Source organism: Phoxinus phoxinus (assembly GCF_949152265.1).
Source record: "Phoxinus phoxinus genome assembly, chromosome: 3".
NCBI classification, from domain to species: Eukaryota; Metazoa; Chordata; class Actinopteri; order Cypriniformes; family Leuciscidae; genus Phoxinus; species Phoxinus phoxinus.
In genome coordinates this window covers 23,656,360-23,673,244 of record NC_136878.1, presented here as the reverse complement: position 1 = coordinate 23,673,244, position 16,885 = coordinate 23,656,360, and the positions used below count along the sequence as shown (strand labels likewise).

General features: G+C 39.3%; 1 protein-coding gene across 6 annotated transcripts in view; it reads right to left on the bottom strand.

Moving 5' to 3' along the window:
• Window positions 1–246: 246 nt before the first annotated feature.
• The window catches only part of klhl13 (kelch-like family member 13), a 54,083-nt gene continuing 37,444 nt past the window's right edge, over window positions 247–16,885 (bottom strand). For all 6 annotated transcript variants that reach the window (XM_079608491.1, XM_079608494.1, XM_079608492.1 and 3 more), the window contains 6 exons: window positions 15,007–15,151; window positions 11,656–11,788; window positions 9,645–9,841; window positions 8,765–9,560; window positions 3,896–4,009; window positions 247–967 (listed from right to left, as the gene is read on the bottom strand). In XM_079608491.1, coding sequence (XP_079464617.1) covers window positions 474–967; window positions 3,896–4,009; window positions 8,765–9,560; window positions 9,645–9,841; window positions 11,656–11,788; window positions 15,007–15,151 — 1,879 coding nt within the window. In that variant the 3' untranslated portion in view covers window positions 247–473. The remainder of the gene's footprint in view (window positions 968–3,895; window positions 4,010–8,764; window positions 9,561–9,644; window positions 9,842–11,655; window positions 11,789–15,006; window positions 15,152–16,885) is intronic.

Sequence of the window (16,885 nt, the reverse complement as noted above, 5' to 3'; positions counted from 1 at the left end):
AACAAACCCCCTAATGCAATGTTAACATGTAGTTACTGTTACGCCCAACCCTGGGAGTGCTTCCATTTTTCTTTCTCATCGAGGGGGGATTGAAGGACTTTTCAGTATTCACTCTCAGGAGCAGAGTGATGAGGAAGAGAAGTGGAATCGTTTGAGGGAAGGGACGGGGTTTCACCACAGACACTATTGAAACGTATATCAGTGGGGAGTGCAAACATTGTCTTTTTCCTGTGGAGACAGACAGAGAGAGAGAGAGAGAGAGAGAGAGAGAGAGAGAGAGAGAGAGAGAGAGAGAGAGAGAGAGAGAGAGAGAGAGAGAGAGAGAGAGAGAGAGAGAGAGAACAAGAGAGACAGGGGTGCTTGTCTATACGGCGATGGAGTTGCTTCTACTCATCCATCTGTATATATGTCTGTCAATCAATCAGCCAGTCCGTTTTATTCCTCTGTCTCTCTCACTCTCCCTCCATCCATTCTCAAGGAGCCGAGAGAGGAGACTCGCGGTTAGGCGAGCCGGTGAGCGAGAGGTCCTCAGGTGGAAACACTGTCAGTGTGCATGCCCTGATACCGCCCAGGGACTCTGGCAGATCGAACACTTTGTGCCATTCGTCCTTTTCGGGGTCGTACTTCTGGACGATCTCCACCATGCAGCGGTTGTTCCACGAGTAGCCGCCCACAACATAGATCTTGTTCTCGAACACGGCCACACCCACGTCACTCTGCCCGCGGAGCATGGCCGCGATCGGTGTCCACAGGTCCAGGGCGGGACTGTAGTACTCGCAGCTCAGCACGTCGTCATAGTCGCTGGTGCCCCGGAAGTGGTTTCCGCCGATGACATAGAGACGATCGCCCACTGTGCACATGCAGTGAAGGCCGCGGACCGTCGTCATGGGAGCCTTCTGAGTCCACTTATCAGCATCCGGGTCAAAGCACATGAGCTCCTTCTGGAAGGTGTCGTGGGTTATTCCACCTGCACAACAAACCGCAAGGAGAGTTCACATCACTTTCGCTGCTGAAACGGACACCTTGTGTGCACACGTTTCTGAAAGCATTAGATATACACAACAAGAAATGAATAATGCATAATGTGTGCACAGAAACTCTCTCAAGGTCTGCTGAGGAAAGAGTTAAGATTGAATAATGCATCTCCGAAAACACAAACACACAACCAGGTCTGCATGCTCACTGAAAGGAACTAGAGAGGAAAAAAGACAAGAGGAAAACAGGACATGTCTACAGGGAGGGCTGAAAATAAAGAGAACCATCCCATCAGGCACCTGGGCATCAGCCAACCAGACCCTCCCTGTTCTTACTCTCTACATCCCTCTTGTTTTTGCCCTCTAACTCCATCTATCCATCCACCTATTCCTTTACTAAGAGAAGAGAATGATTCACTGACAAACACACACTGGCTTTCCGACTGTAATTATCCTCTTTCAGTGCATTTGTGTGAAACAAAACACCAATAAAGCAGAAAGAGGAGAAAGTCTGAAGTGAAATGGTGAGGAAATAGGCAAAGGAGACAGGAAGAGGAGATATCTGTGTATGGAAAAGGAGAGATAATGACAGAGAACATAGCATGAGGCAGCATATAACACAAAGACTGTTTCATCCATGCACACTAGCACTCATGTGAATGCAGAGCTTAATACTCCAATACTTCATGACCTATATAACACAGAGAGAGAGAGAGAGAGATAGAGAGAGAGATAGAGAGAGAGAGAGAGAGAGAGAGAGAGAGAGAGAGAGAGAGAGAGAGAGAGAGAGAGAGAGAGGCATGCAGGAGTAAGGACACAGACACCAGAGTAAAAACAAAAGGATCAGCAGTTCCAAAAATACTCCAGAGAAAGAGGATGGGTGGAGGAGAGGAAGGAGGAGAGAATTGTGAGAATCAATGTAAATGTGTGTACGTATATCACCAGCAAAAGACTCATGCATGAATAAATTTGCTCCAGGCAGAACAGATTACGACAGCGACACAGAGGAAGGGTTTTATATTTTCTGTAATTACAAGTGCTGTTTAAAAATTCTCCAGAAATGTCACATTGACCAAAATTAATATCATACCTCAGACAACCATTCAGAAAGCATTTAACCTGTATAATGTAACATTTCTGAGAGAAAAAATATTTAGCGTGGAGAATAAGATTGGGATCAGGACTTGATTCAGTTTATTTGTTGTTGATTGGATGGATCTGAATGTTGATTGTGAGAAATGGACGGGGTTTAAGTGGACGAAATGTTTCACCAGATCATCAAGTTGATTCAAATGTTTAATTTTTTTTAAATGAAACATGCATGCATGAATAGGTCCGAAGATCAATAACATGCATTTAGAAAAAAAAGAGTTTGCTGTGCTGCTGGTTTTAATAAAGGAGTATACATATCAATCAAAATATCAAATATAAATATCAATGGTTTATACACTGTTTTTCAGTTACACCGATGGATAATAGTGCCTGCGTGTGTTCGGAGACATGCACAGAATATTCCTGCCTAGTCCCTACAGTCACACCAATTCATATACGGCGCTCGCACACCACATTGAGGAGTTCAGAATGTTATTTAGAGGTTGCTGGAGGGTTGAATGAGAGTCATCAGGCTCATGCTTGTGTAAGGGTGAATGCTAATGTATGGAGAGGTAAATGTGTGTGGGAGCAGAAGACAAAGCCTTGAGCAGCATTATCACAGCTCTGTGTGTGTGTGTGTGTGTGTGTGTGTGTGTGTGTGTGTGTGTGTGTGTGTGTGTGTGTGTGTGTGTGTGTGTGTGTGTGTGAGATCACACTCCTCCTACATACCTCAATGTTCATTATCACACAGAAACACACTCCTCTGATTCATGTCATCACTACATCTCCTCCTCTCGCCACCCTATCTAACCAACCATCTGTCTGTCTGTATCTCTCTCTCTCTCTCAGTTTATCATTCTCAGTGAAAGTAGGACTCATCTCCATAAAGCAGGATTTGAGCTGCAATCCTGTAAAGTGAGCATGTGATGGGAACAATCCTGCACAAGGCAGGTTAACACCCTGTGAGAGTGTCTGTGTGTTCCTCTTTTTAGAGAAGCTAATTTCTTGCCATCTGAAAATGTTTTTGTGCAATAGAGGGAACACGCGCTGATCTATGGAGGATCAGTTTGTGTGTGTGGTGAGAACATCTCATTCTCACCCTCAAGATATTCCTCTTCCTGTCAGCGACACCTTACCAACTACCTGATCTGTGAAACCGTGTTTGAGAATGAGGACGAGAATGTGTTTAACTGAGTACATTTGACTTTTTCTCGAACTTGTGCACATATAGCAGTTGAAGTGTGCGGTTTTGTGCTTTTCTTTTTTTTATATAGTAACTGAAATATGCTACAACGGATCTGATTCAAATCAAGATCTGGGGTGCGTTTCACAAAGCCAACAAATGGTCGCAAGCTCCGTCGTTACCAATAGAGTTCAATGGAAATTGCGATCATAGTTGGCCAACGATGCTTTTGGGAAACACACCACTGATTGAGAGTTTGTGATTTTTTGTAGTTGAGCAAAAATTATACATGACTCTTAAAACTAAATATTTTTCCATCCGATCAGGTTTCTTGTCTTTAACATTTTGTAAGAAGGATTGTCTGAAGGATCATGTGACACTGAAGACTGGAGTAATGATGCTGAAAATTCAGCTTTGCCATCACAGAGATGAAACACATTTTAAAATAGATTCAAACTGAAAAGAGTTATTTTAAATTGTAAGATTTCACAATATTAGTTTTGACTATATTCTGTTAAAATAAATGTTGTTACTGTGTAAGCATAAGAGACTTACGACAAATCATTTAAAAAGTCTTACTGACCCCAAACTTTTGAACAGTAGTGTACGCAAATAAATGACAAACATAAAGATGTGTGACAGGTACCTGAAATATACATGTATCCTCCGTAAACAGTGCCTGCGTGTCCATAATGGGGCTCGTTCATTTTGGCCACATACGACCATTCGTTTGTCCTAGGGTTATAACACTCCACAGTTGCTGGAGAAAGACAAGAGAGAGAGTGAGAATTAGAGATGGAAACAAGGTCTTGAATGCTAAGAAAGATTACTAGGCAAGGCAAGTTTATTTATATAGCACATTCCATACACAATGGTAATTGAAAGTACTTTACATAGAATAAATTAAAATAATCAAAAGAAATAAGAATAATTAAAACAGTTTAGAATAAAAAATAAAATACAGTAGTACCAGTATTGATAATTTGCCGGTATCAGTATTTAAGCAAATATCGTTTATTATCTTTATGAGCGATGTCTCTGTGCTGTGATGCGATCGGAAACCAGATGAAAGGAAACCAGCCTATGAAAGGAAGATTTGAGATCGGTCTATAGTTGTTTAATATGGTCTTATCCAGATTGCTCTTTCTCAGGAGGGGTTTGGAAAACTCCCAGAGAGAAGTGAGGCATTTACCACTTCTAGGAGATCTGCTTCTAAACAGTTTAACACACTTTTGAAAAAAAGATGTGGGAAGTGCATCAAAGGCGCAGGTTGATGTTTTAAGGTGCTGAAAAGGTGATTTTCTTTGAAATCAGACATAGTAACTACTTTCTCAGGTTGTGGTCTGATCTGTCTGACCCCAGTGCAACACAAGGATGTGCTGATCACCTTTCTGATATTATTGATTTACTCGGAGAAGAAGGAAGCAAACTCACTGCACTTGCTGTCTGAGAGCATTTCACTGGGAATCTGGCTTGGGGGGTTTGTCAGTCTCTCTACAACAAAGAGAGAGAGTGTGTGTGTGTGTGTGTGTGTGTGCTGTTTAAATTGCTGTTTTTAATATTCAAGAAGAAAGTCTGTCTAGCTTTGCCTAGTTCCATATTAAAAGCATGGATGCGGTCTTTGTAGATGTTATAATGGAATGGACTACTCGACTAATAATGTGGATCCAGGAAAAGGTCTAAAGGGGACAGAAAAAGAGTTCTTCTACATAAGTCATGCTCTCACAAACAGAGAGAATAGGGAAGCTTTAGTGATCAATTATACACAACCAAACTAATGTTCTTGATTTAGAACAGATGTACGTTTTGACACTGATGCCCATTCATATTGCGGTCCATTGCCACTCCGCCACAGAGATGATGAAATATTAACCATTATTGAGGAATTTATACATCATGAACAAAAAAATGGTAAAATGACCACTGACGACTTCTGTACACAGAAACCTCTACTTCACCTTGTTAAATATTCACAGAATACTCCTGGCTGCTCTTATCTAATCTCTCTAAATCAAAAGAAATGTTTTTCATAAGTTTTATAAAAGCATTTGTCCACACAGATCAGATCACTCTGAGAAGATCTGATACAGCTAGATACATTATTAATATCTGGCGCTCTTTATCTCATGCAAACTAGAGATATATAAAACCAATCACAGATCAAAGTCTGGCTTCTGGTTAAAAAAGATACAAGGCAAAAAAAAACTTTGACAACATGAAATAGGCTAAGTACTTAGATTAGTACTAAATTAGACTTGTAAGACGGGAGACAATTTCTTCATTGTACTTAACATAATTTCACTGTGCACAGCAAGTTAAAAAAAACGAGACAGACAGTGCCACTGAGAAGTCTGTCCTCAATCTATGATCATAAATATCACTCGCACAACATTTACTCGATCTTCATGACCTCACACAGACACATTCAAAAGTCAGGCCACATTTGTAAAACAGATGACCAAATTAAAAAAAAAAAAAAAAAACCCAGTTAAATAGCAAATAAATCAATGCATTACTGATCATTTTGCATCCATGTAAGAATTCCTAATAATCAGATGTTGAATGTAACCATTTTCCCCTTGAGAGCCTGTGCCCAGTTGTCTGGGTACTGTAGCTTTTAAAATCAATCACTTGTAATTTGTATCTAACTGCATACTGCAGTAATGGCGAGTTCCAGCACACTGGGACAGTAATGTTAGACCGTAGTCAGAGTCCTCAAACAGTACGTGGTTAAAAAAAAAGATTAAACTCAAATCAAAGCAATAAATTCCACTTGACCACCATGACGGTGGTCACTATAGAAACATGGGTTACTGAGTGCTAGGGGCTTGAGTGTGTGTTAGACTCAATGTAAATAGGGAGTGTATCCAGAGGGCTTTAAGTAAGTTTTTTGTGCTTTTTCTCACTCTCGCTGTGGAAGTGAGCATGTCAGAGTTCATTATCAAACCTCTGTAGCGTGACACCTGTATCCGTGCGTGTTTGTCTCTTTCCTGTCATTTGTGGTCATGGACTTATGTACAAGAGACAGGTTGTGTGTTTGTGTGTATAGTTAAAAGGAGCATTGCTGAGGATGATGGGAAGGTTATTTTGGTTTATGTGGACACGTGCATCTCTATGTCCTGCCGTTCTGTTTTGCCCCTGCATTTTAATTACCTACATTTCATTGGGGCATTTTTGCTGTGAGAACCTTCACCTCTGGTTAAGCTCCACCTTTGCCTGATGTAGTTATACAACCGTAGCCACTGGAATAATGACTACAAAGCAAACTGTGCCAAAGGCAAGATACTTTTTCAAAACCACAGAGAGGGCTGCATAAACGCGTTTCCACAAAATGTACATAAATCCTGTATACTACTGCCATTTTCTGTTGTAAGCTCTTTTTGCTTTATACATATGCCCGAACAATCTGATGAACTCAAAACCATAGGTAAAGATCTTTGCTATCGGTCTTGAACGCATATTGAAATCATGCATACGGTATTAAAAAGTGTAAACGCCCCCTAAGTATAATTAACAAATAAAGGTAAATTGACAAAATAATGCACCACAGTTACTTCACTAAATACGTTTGTTTTATGGTTTTCTCCACCATAATTAGGTTCCTGGGAAATCATTTTTAATTTTAAGATTGAGTCTTTTTGTCAAAACCCTACAAAACTGCACTCTGAAATAAAATAATTTATTTGACCACGCTAAAAATGAACAAGATAAAAATGTGTGGGTGGAGCCATGACATATCATATAGTGCAGAGTTTCTCAACTGGTTTTGATTTGGTTAGGATTTTACATCAGACCGAGTAGTGACCCAAAATGTACCAAAATTGCTTCTAGTACAAAAGTAAACAACAACACCCTCAAAAACTAACTATAAAACAAAGTATAAAATATATTAATACTACCTTTAACCAGATATGCACAATATGCAGTAGCGGGCTCAACATGAAAAAATGTATTAGTAAAAGTCCTTGAAAGTTGGCATGATATGGAGATAAATTCAACTGGTTTTCTAAATGCATCTTTTTTTAAATCTTATTCTCAACAATTCGTCCATGCTTGCATACGTTTAATATTTTTTTTAATTCCATTTTTTGTATCCAAATGTCAAGGATCTCTCTGGTCATGTATGCCAGACTTTTCCAATAATTTAGTCTGTTTTAACCCTGCCCCTTTCTTATAAATTGACTGTGAGCTCACATTTAGCCCTTTTCCACCAGAACGGTTTGCTTTCTGGAGCCAGAGCCTGTTCTCAGCCAGGTAAACTGAAGCCTGTCAATCTGTCCTTCTTGGAGATATATTGAAACTGAAACCGTTGATTCACTCACTCTCTCGCACGCTGGGTCTCTCTCTCGTGCGCATATATATTTAAATATATAGAGCAATGTAGCGCAGCGTTATCACATTGCTCAGCAAGACCACCATAGACAGTGAACTTTCTGACCTGTGCAGAACGGTTTGAGACTGAACCCACACCGCTTGGAACCGTGCCGGTAGAAAAGGGGTAATTCACGTCTGTCATCCTCTAATCAACATCCGAGGAAACAAGTTGCCGCCCTACATTTTTTTCGTTTTACTTAGATGTCATAAAACTTAAAAATGAGCTTCCACTACTTCCGTAATTGCGACTTTATAATACATTTTGATGGTGTCATGCTCTTAGCACTCAATAATTCACAGCTCAAAACACATCGGGGTCAGCACAAACCATGGTTATCCGTCTGCATGTTAGGGGTGAAACGGTTCGGTTTGTATCACGGTTTTAGTGTCATGGTTTCGGTACGTGAAAGAATGTATGTGAAGAAAAATGACTACTGTCAAATAAAAATAAAGAAAATAAGAACAAATATTCAAACTACAAGGAATAGCACATATAAATACAATAGAGCAAAGGTTGCCAATAAAATAAACAGTGCTTTTCAGGTTTTTCAGGTAGGTCTACGTAGTTTTCAGGTACAGAAATTGAATAAATTAATCAAATGTAAAATAACACTGCATATAATCCTCACTGTATAAATTAAATAAAGATTATTCCTTATTTAAAGTTACAAAAGTTATCCAGTAAAGAGCAGGGAGTGATTTCCTTGTCTTTTGTTGTCTGATTAACATTAAAAACACAGACAATAGGAATATTAGGCTTGTTTTTACTTTGCACGGATGCAATGCACGGATCCAGTATACTGATAATGTTACACAAGCGCTGTTTTTCTCGACTGTATACTTTCACATAAGACATAACCTACTATGTTTGCTAGGATACTCGCCAAGACGAGCATGTTTTTTGTGTGAATTTGTCTGTTCAAGCGCAAAAAGAGCTGAAAGCGAACTCAATTTAGTTTTTACGACGCGGTTTTCAATGTTTCAAAAACTTCACCGATTTTTTGGGTGTCCACACCTAATTAGTACCGCAAAGACACTCATCTTAATGTTATATATTACAAAACATGTCAACAACTGAAGCACAGTGTGTCCCTTGGAAATCTGTCCCATGCTGTGACACTAAAATCCTTTCCTGACTCACCCAGCTCTCCTGCGGCGTTTCTCCCGCCCACAGCATAAAGATGTCCTTTGAGAGCGCTCAGATGAAAGAAGGTCCTCTTCTCATTCAGACACGCCACCTGAATCCACTTGTTATACCTCGGATCGTATCGAAACACAGTATCCACAGCTGTTTTACCTTTCGTGTCATAGTTACTTTGTCCCCCGACCACATACAAAAAGTTCCCGATTACCGCAATCCCGTGTTGGTAGCGCGGGGCGTCCATGGGTGCCAGTGCTTTCCATTCGTGTGCTTTTTCGTCAAAAAGTCGTAACTCTTTACTTACAACCAGTTGTTGCCGTAGCACACCCCCTAGTGTCACTAAATGGGTATTGTCTGAACGGATCGCAGTTCTTTCCGACTGCATCACCGGCTGCATGTATGGCATCATCTGGTAGTTGCTGGCTTCTAATAAAAGATTAACACAGGTATTGTCCGTACGCATGAAGTCGACAGTTTGTACGTGGTTTATGAGTTCTGTTGGGCTCATGAGGGGGAATCGGATATTGCGCATTAGTTTGGCAGCATATTCCATGCGGCTTTCTTCATAGCGTAACCAGCGGCACGCAGCTTTGAACAGGTCCAGTTCGCTGCAGTGTTTTAGACTGTTGGAGGAGAGCACAAACGCTAGACGTTCGAAAGGAAGTTTGACAAACTCGCCAGTGCCGAGCAGCGAGGGGAAATTCTTTAGGATGAAGTTGTTGACGTATTTGTCTACCTCCGTGAGATTGTAGGTGTTGGCGATGCGCCCCACTTCTACACAGTTGTCCAACGACACCTAAGAGGAAGGAGGAACTGCGTGTTAGTACTAAGAAGAAAAAAAATACACAGCAGAATAAAAGTGCTCTCATTTGTGTCCTACCCCAGAAATGAGAAAGACTTTGCAGAAGTCAAGGACAGGCAGGATCTGGAGAAAGCTAGCAGCCTCTAGGGTGTCCTGTAGATTCTCCATGTTGAGAGAGAGTTTGGCGGTGTAAATGAAGTCTATAATCTTCTTTAGCCCTATTCGATTCACACCATGCAGCTTTATACACATCAAATCCTGCTCTTTCATTCCACCTGAGGAAAAAAAAGAAAGAGAAATAGGGGAAGAGATGACAGAGGGAGGAGATGAAAGCGAGAGCATAATCAGTTCAAAGAAATATTCAAGCAAAACGGATATAAAATAGGGGAAAAGGCAGATGAAGAGAACAAGGAAGAAAAGAATGGAGGAGGAATCAGCAAAAAAACGTTGCAAACGAGCGGATCAAAGGCAGAGAGGGGAGAGTGACAGAAACAATGAGGAGAATGAGAGAAAAAGAAAAAAAAAGTGAAAGTAAAGTGAGTCTTACTGCAAGCTGTCACCAATTCTCTTTACCATGATAATGAGCCACTTATTCAAGAGCCACGTTTGAAATAAATCAAACCACTTTCATTAATTCAGATATGATTTCTCAACTATGTGGAGATGGAGAAAGAGAGAGAGAGAGAGAGAGAGAGAGAGAGAGAGAGAGAGAGAGAGAGAGAGAGAGAGAGAGAGAGAGAGAGAGAGAGAGAGAGAGCAAAAAGGATAAGTAGAACACAAGGGGAGAATGAAAGAAAGTATAACAGACAGCAATTATGGGAGTCTTGAAGTGCTGAAACGCTCATGGCACACGTGGTAGCAGGACTTTAATGGGCTTTCAGAATACTACGGACCTATTATAAGATGAACAGAGACAGCACTTTTCTCAGCTACATGCACAGCCAAACTGTAACGCTGTGTCGTAACCTGACAGCACTTCTGTCTGTTCTCTTGGAATGCTGCACACATGACCGGACACAATCACAGCCAATCAGAAGATATTTAATATATTTATTGTAACATCTTAAGAAGCTGGCTTTTGGGTCAATTAGATTGAATATGTACTGTTACAGACAAAATTGGTGCATTCACCAGGTGCATTTACTGGACCTATGTGGGGCAGTAGTCATCATGAATTACTGATTTGCTATTTTTTTTTTAATATTATAAATGCCTTTATCTCCCTTTTTCATTCAGCATCCTTACTGACCCAATTCACCGGCAATCTTACTGACCCCAAACTTTTTAATGGTAACATACTGAATGGCTAAGCAACATTCTTAGTGTTCATATCATCGTTGTTTAAAAACTGAACTCTTGATTCAGAGTCTTGCATCAATGAATCAATTTTTCCCCGGCTCTAGTTAGGAAATGAGAGTATTCCCTCGACACGCTGCTCCCTCATAATTGTTTTAGTGCTCTCTCATAATAGTTTTGTGTTAAAAACTCATTCAGGGTTTGGTAGTATGCAGTATTAAATGGCATAATTATTTAGGGAATAGCTGAACTCAATTCAAATAATGAAATGAAGTTCTTTCCATTGAACACATTATCTCTGAACAAGCTTTCCCAAATAACCCCGAGCGAATCTCTTGCTTTCTTATCTTTTTCACCTCTCTTGCTTTGTTTTTTTCTTCCCAAGAAACAGAGTGTACTTCTGAGAGATAGATGGAGAGAGAGAGGGGAGGGGGGGGGGGGGGGGGGGGAATGGAGGGAGAATCAAGAACATTCTGAGCTCTGAAGGAAAGTCTCTGGTGTGACTGAACGAGACTGGCATACTACTGATATTTATGATATCAGACTAAAATAAAAGAAAAAAGAAAATGTAAAGAAACAATACAAAGCACAAACAAAAACAATCCAGAGCTTGTGGTACATTCATTGAGGAAACATTTTTCTATTTTTCATATTAGCTTTTTCTTCTGTCAAACTTTGACCTCTCAGTCCAAAAAAAACCCTCCTTGTTCCTCCCTTTATCCCTTCCTCACCTGGAAACTTGGCTTCACCTCACCTAATCCTTTGTTATCCAATGTCTTGTTCTCTCGCTCACCTGTAAACATGGCTTTAAAGTAGTCGCTGGAAGAGGCCATCATGGCTCGGTGAACAGGAAACGCTTCATCCCCGTCTCCCGCCACCAATGTGACATCGCACAGCAGGCCCTCTATCCTCAACTGGTCAAAACCCTGAGAGATGGAGAGAATAAAATAAAACAGAGGAAGTGAGAGAACTGACAAGCTTTTCTGTAATGCACTTAATGAATTCACTGAGGAGCAAAGAGAATGAACAAGAAGGTCTTGAGGAAAAAGCAACAAACACATTAAAGCATCCGATATCACCCATGAAAACAGTGAATGTTAAGGAGTTGTATCATTACTATGCGTCCCATGAGCGTCATTTCTGAATAAAAGATTGTGGGGTTAATTAATGAACAGGAGGTCAAATGCATGAGGAGACTGCAGCAGAGATGGACTCCCACGGCGGAGACAAGCCATAATTAACAGGACAGAGCAACCGTCCACTCACACACACTCCCAGAGTGCCGTGTCAGGCTCAATCCACCAGCAAAAAGCAAGCATGTGCTAGGACATGAAAATAAGGCACAATCCAATCAGTGATATACTTACTGAAATTACACATAAGCTTTTTAAGCACCAAACTCTGTACTACACCCTCTGGACTGGAGTTTTACAAACATGCCACAAATCATGATAAACGTGGAAAAGCCAGCTGGCTGTCTTTACCGGCCTCATAACATCAGTGTCTGACGCAAAATCTAAAACTAAAAGCTTTGCTTGTAATGTGCCTCATTCGTAAGTCACTTTGCATAAAAGCACCTGCTAAATGACTAAATATAAAAAAAGCTTTTGCTCCATCTAATGTGACAGTAAAAGCATTTTGTGTTGAGGCATCTACAAATACAAACACTGTGTGTGCTGGCTATATATATAGTAGTAACATATAGACAAAAATTCTATAGATGTATAATAACAACAACAATAATTATTAGTAGTAAATTAAACTAAAAAGAAAAAAACAAACAAAGAATTAAGAGTTTATCTGCAGCTACTACTATTACAAATAATAAGCATTATTATTATTGCAATTTTATACAACAAATACATAGAATAAAAATATATAAAAAACTCCAACCTAAAATATGAATTGTGCTAGTTTTGCCAGCACATTTACATAGCTTCTTTGTTAGGAAATGGATGTACAAAAAAAAATAAAAAGCATATGCTAAAAACACTCGACCTGCATACTCAGCTAAAACTGTCATTCTGTGTGCGTTCAGAATGAGGACACACAGCGCCTGCGGATAAACATCGAATCAAATTAACTGAGTGCTGTTTCCCAACAAATCACTGGAATCAAATTTTTCAATTGATTAATTCATTTGCTCATTTTTCAAGGGGTTAGTGATCTTATAGGGGGATAAAGGCTGCTGTGCTTTAGGACGCATGTGTCATGACTCGTGACAGATTTAAACTGAAAAAAAAAAAAAGTCATCATCCCAGATATGATAAGCGGCTGTCATAGTAATAGTTTTCCTTTCATCCCCAACACCAGGGCAAGTGTGCTCGTGTCTACACTATATTTTACACCCACTGAGAGTGTGTAATGTTTGGGTGTCCTTAACCATGTGTGCTATGAAATAAAGTTGTGAATGCATAACACATATGAATCTCCAGCATGTGTCAAGACTGATAAGTTCAAATATTGTTTATCCATACTATCTTGATTTGACAAATCTTGTTCAGAACTTAACAAATCTTAATAAACCGCAATTTTAAGTTCACATATCGCTACACACAATCTGCTTCCTCTCACAGCAGTGGCTGGATGGTGATCAATGACAGCTGTCAATGACATTGTGATGGGAATCAATAGAGTGACCCCATCACATCAATGTCAGTGCTGATGCAATCAAGAGATCACGCAGCGCGTGAACATGTCTGTGTGTGCGTGTATATACACACTTATCCCATGTAAACAAATAGTGAACCTACACTACCATTTAAAAGTTTGGGGTTAAGATCTTTTTGATAATACTTTACAATAAGGTTCATTATTTAACATTAGTTAATGTATTACCTAACATGAACTAACCATGATCAATACATGTGTTATAGTGTTTATTATTCTTTGTTAATGTTAGTTAATAAAAATACAGTCGTTCATTGTTAGTTTGTGTTAGTTCACAGTCCATTAACCAATGTTAACAAATACAACCTTTGATTTTAATGACAATATTAATTTCAACATTTACTAATAACTAAGAGTATTAAATGCTGAAGTATTGTTAATTCTTAGTTCATGTTAAGTAAGGTAGTTAACTTATGTTAAATGAACCTTATTGTAAAGTGTTACTGATTTTATGTTTTTGAAAGAAGTCTCTTATGATCACCACCAAGGCTGCATTTATTTGATCAAAAAGACTGCAAAAAAAGTAATATTGTGAAATATTACTACAATTTAAAATAATTGTTATAAATTTGAATATATTTTAAAATGCTATTTATTCCTGTGGTGGCAAAGCAATTACTCCAGTCTTCAGTGTCACGTGATCCTTCAGAAATCATTCTAATATGCTGATATGTGGCTCAAACTTTTGAAAGATAGTGTATTTGCATGTCAGAAGGTGTGTCACACATAAACATTTTCTTTTTCAAAAATCAGTCTAAGCTGGTTCTAAGTGAAGAGTCACACATAATTGATGATGATGTGGTTTCCCAGAAACTTTTCCCTGCCTTCCATTGGTCAGGTAAAACAGTGCTGGCTCTCAAACAAACATCTATGTTTTGATAGTGCCATTATGCCATAGAGCCATAGTTTGTACACTAGAAATATTTTTTTTACAGAATTATAATTAATATTGGAAATAAGGCTATTACTACAATGACTCACTTCTAAACTTACATATTGTTAGATAAAGGCAGTCCACTAATGAGATTGAGAACACCATACATCAGAGGGTTAAATAAATATGAACATTATGCACACAAACAGAGGCAATCGGTGTCCTTCACTTATTGATCTGTCTGCTATGACTAACTGGCAAATTCAAATTAAATTCTCACCTTTGTTCCCACACAAGCACATGCTGAAACCTGCCAGGTGACCCGCAGAAATGTGCTAATGAATGTTCTCATGGACCTCAGGCAGGACTCTGCCCACCACCGATGATGATGACGTTGATGATAAAAATAATAATGATAATAATATCATCTTTATGTGTGATATAAAGCTAGACTGCCAATGACAGCAGAGATGACCTTCACAGACTCTTCCAAACACACAAACTGTCATGCGTGACATGATGCCAGAGTGGCAGATGGTGACGCCCCACATACCCACCCCAACGTTTAGTAAGAGACGTATGTAAATCACACACACTCACCTGTAAAACCACAGAGCTGTGTGTGTTGCTGGTAAAGAAGCGTGTGTTTCCTGTTTTCGAGGCCTGCAAGTGGGAGGACAGCCCCATTTCACTGCATCCCAGCGACACCTTCATCATCTGAGCATCATCATCCTCCACCAGTGATCTGCCCATCAGAGAGAGAAGTGGGGGGGGGAGGTTAATATGAAGGAATAGCCCGTTAAGTGTGAGAGTGGTACAGAGATAATGCGGTGCGAAAAGATCAAATATGTTTGACTGCAAATATGTTTGATTCATTATATGTGAAACAGATTGTGGTGCTTCCTGATTCTTCATTTAACATGAGTACAGCACAGAAACCCGCCTCAAATGACAAACATGTCGCACACATATTCCCACTATCACAGAGGTTTAACACAATGTGACACACAAGTGACATGAGGTCAAAGACAGGCCCCTCAGAAATGAACCTAATAGTAATATTTATGAGAAATCTTGTTCTACCAGCTGACTAATAAGACAAGCAAAATATTTTTGTGTTTTTTTTTGGTCATGTTAAAGGCAAGTGGGAAAAGTAAGTGGAGTTACTTTTCAGTTTAATTAATGTGCATTCAAAAAAATAAAGTACTGAATTAAAATGAACGTATAGTCACGTAAAGTAGTCCCGTGACGTAGTCACGTATAATCGCGCACATATGAAGTTGGGAACAGACGCTAGTCAGAAACGGAGATGGCAGGCCAGAGCATTACATTACTGCGATGTTAGTACTCTCATTATTTTGAAATCGTTAAAGAAAAGGAGAAGGGAATAGTCATTAAGTTTAGATTATGTGTAGGTAAAAAGCTCGTCAACTGCAAAAAAACCCCATTTCAAATGAAAAAAAATATATATCTGCATGCAAAGCACAGCACTACAAAGTTGGAAGAGAGAGAGAGAGAGAGACGAATGATACCTGCACCCCGCCTCAAGCTAAACAACAAAAGCTTGATTTCAGTTCACGTTCACCACCAGGTAAAACAATTAGTTCGACTGAACTCAACAAATTGGTTGCTGCTTTTATTGTTGAGGAGATGCAGCCCATGTCCACTGTGGAGATGCCCACATTTCGTAATATCATCAGCAAAATCTCTGTGACAGGGAAAAGGTCAGGGCGTGCTGCCCGATCACAAAACTCTTAGTATTAAGATAATACTCTAACATTACTTTAAGATAATACTTTCCCCCCCATTGCATTGCAGAAGTGATTTAACTTTTTTTTTGTAGCATAAAATATGATTTTGTTTTGAGGACACTTAATAGAAAACTCAAGAGTTTTGACCTATTGGAATCAACTTATACATTTATTTATGCCATGTGAAATCTCCAGCAAATCAATGACCTGAAACTAAAGCCAAAGCTAATCAGGAACAGCCTAAATACACCAACTTCATTGTCCTGGAGTGGCGAGAAAAGAAAAGAAGAAAAATGACGACGGCAGTATGTGAATTGCTCACTTTAATCAGTGATCAGTCTTACGATTTGATTTAAACCTTTTAGTGCTGCAGTTCCTAATACAGTTGCCAGCCAACTGGCTTTGTTTTATTTACTTACTAAAGCCAATTTGTTTTCACAATTGGCGCTTGGCAAGTACTAATTTTGGACCTTGTGAGCATATAAAATGATGAATAATTAAAAAGGCCTCATAATAAGCAGTTATGGTTACTCTGGGGCTAAGCCATGATTGCTCTTAAAGCGTGTGTATTTTCAGACAGCTAAAGAATTGTGTGCGGGACAATGGTATATGTACTATGAACGGTTTTATTAATTTTGTCTATGTACTTGAGCCTTTACCATGGAAACTATTAAAAATTTTATGAATGAGGCCTCAAACTGCAACACAAAAGCATCTAGCCTATTTCA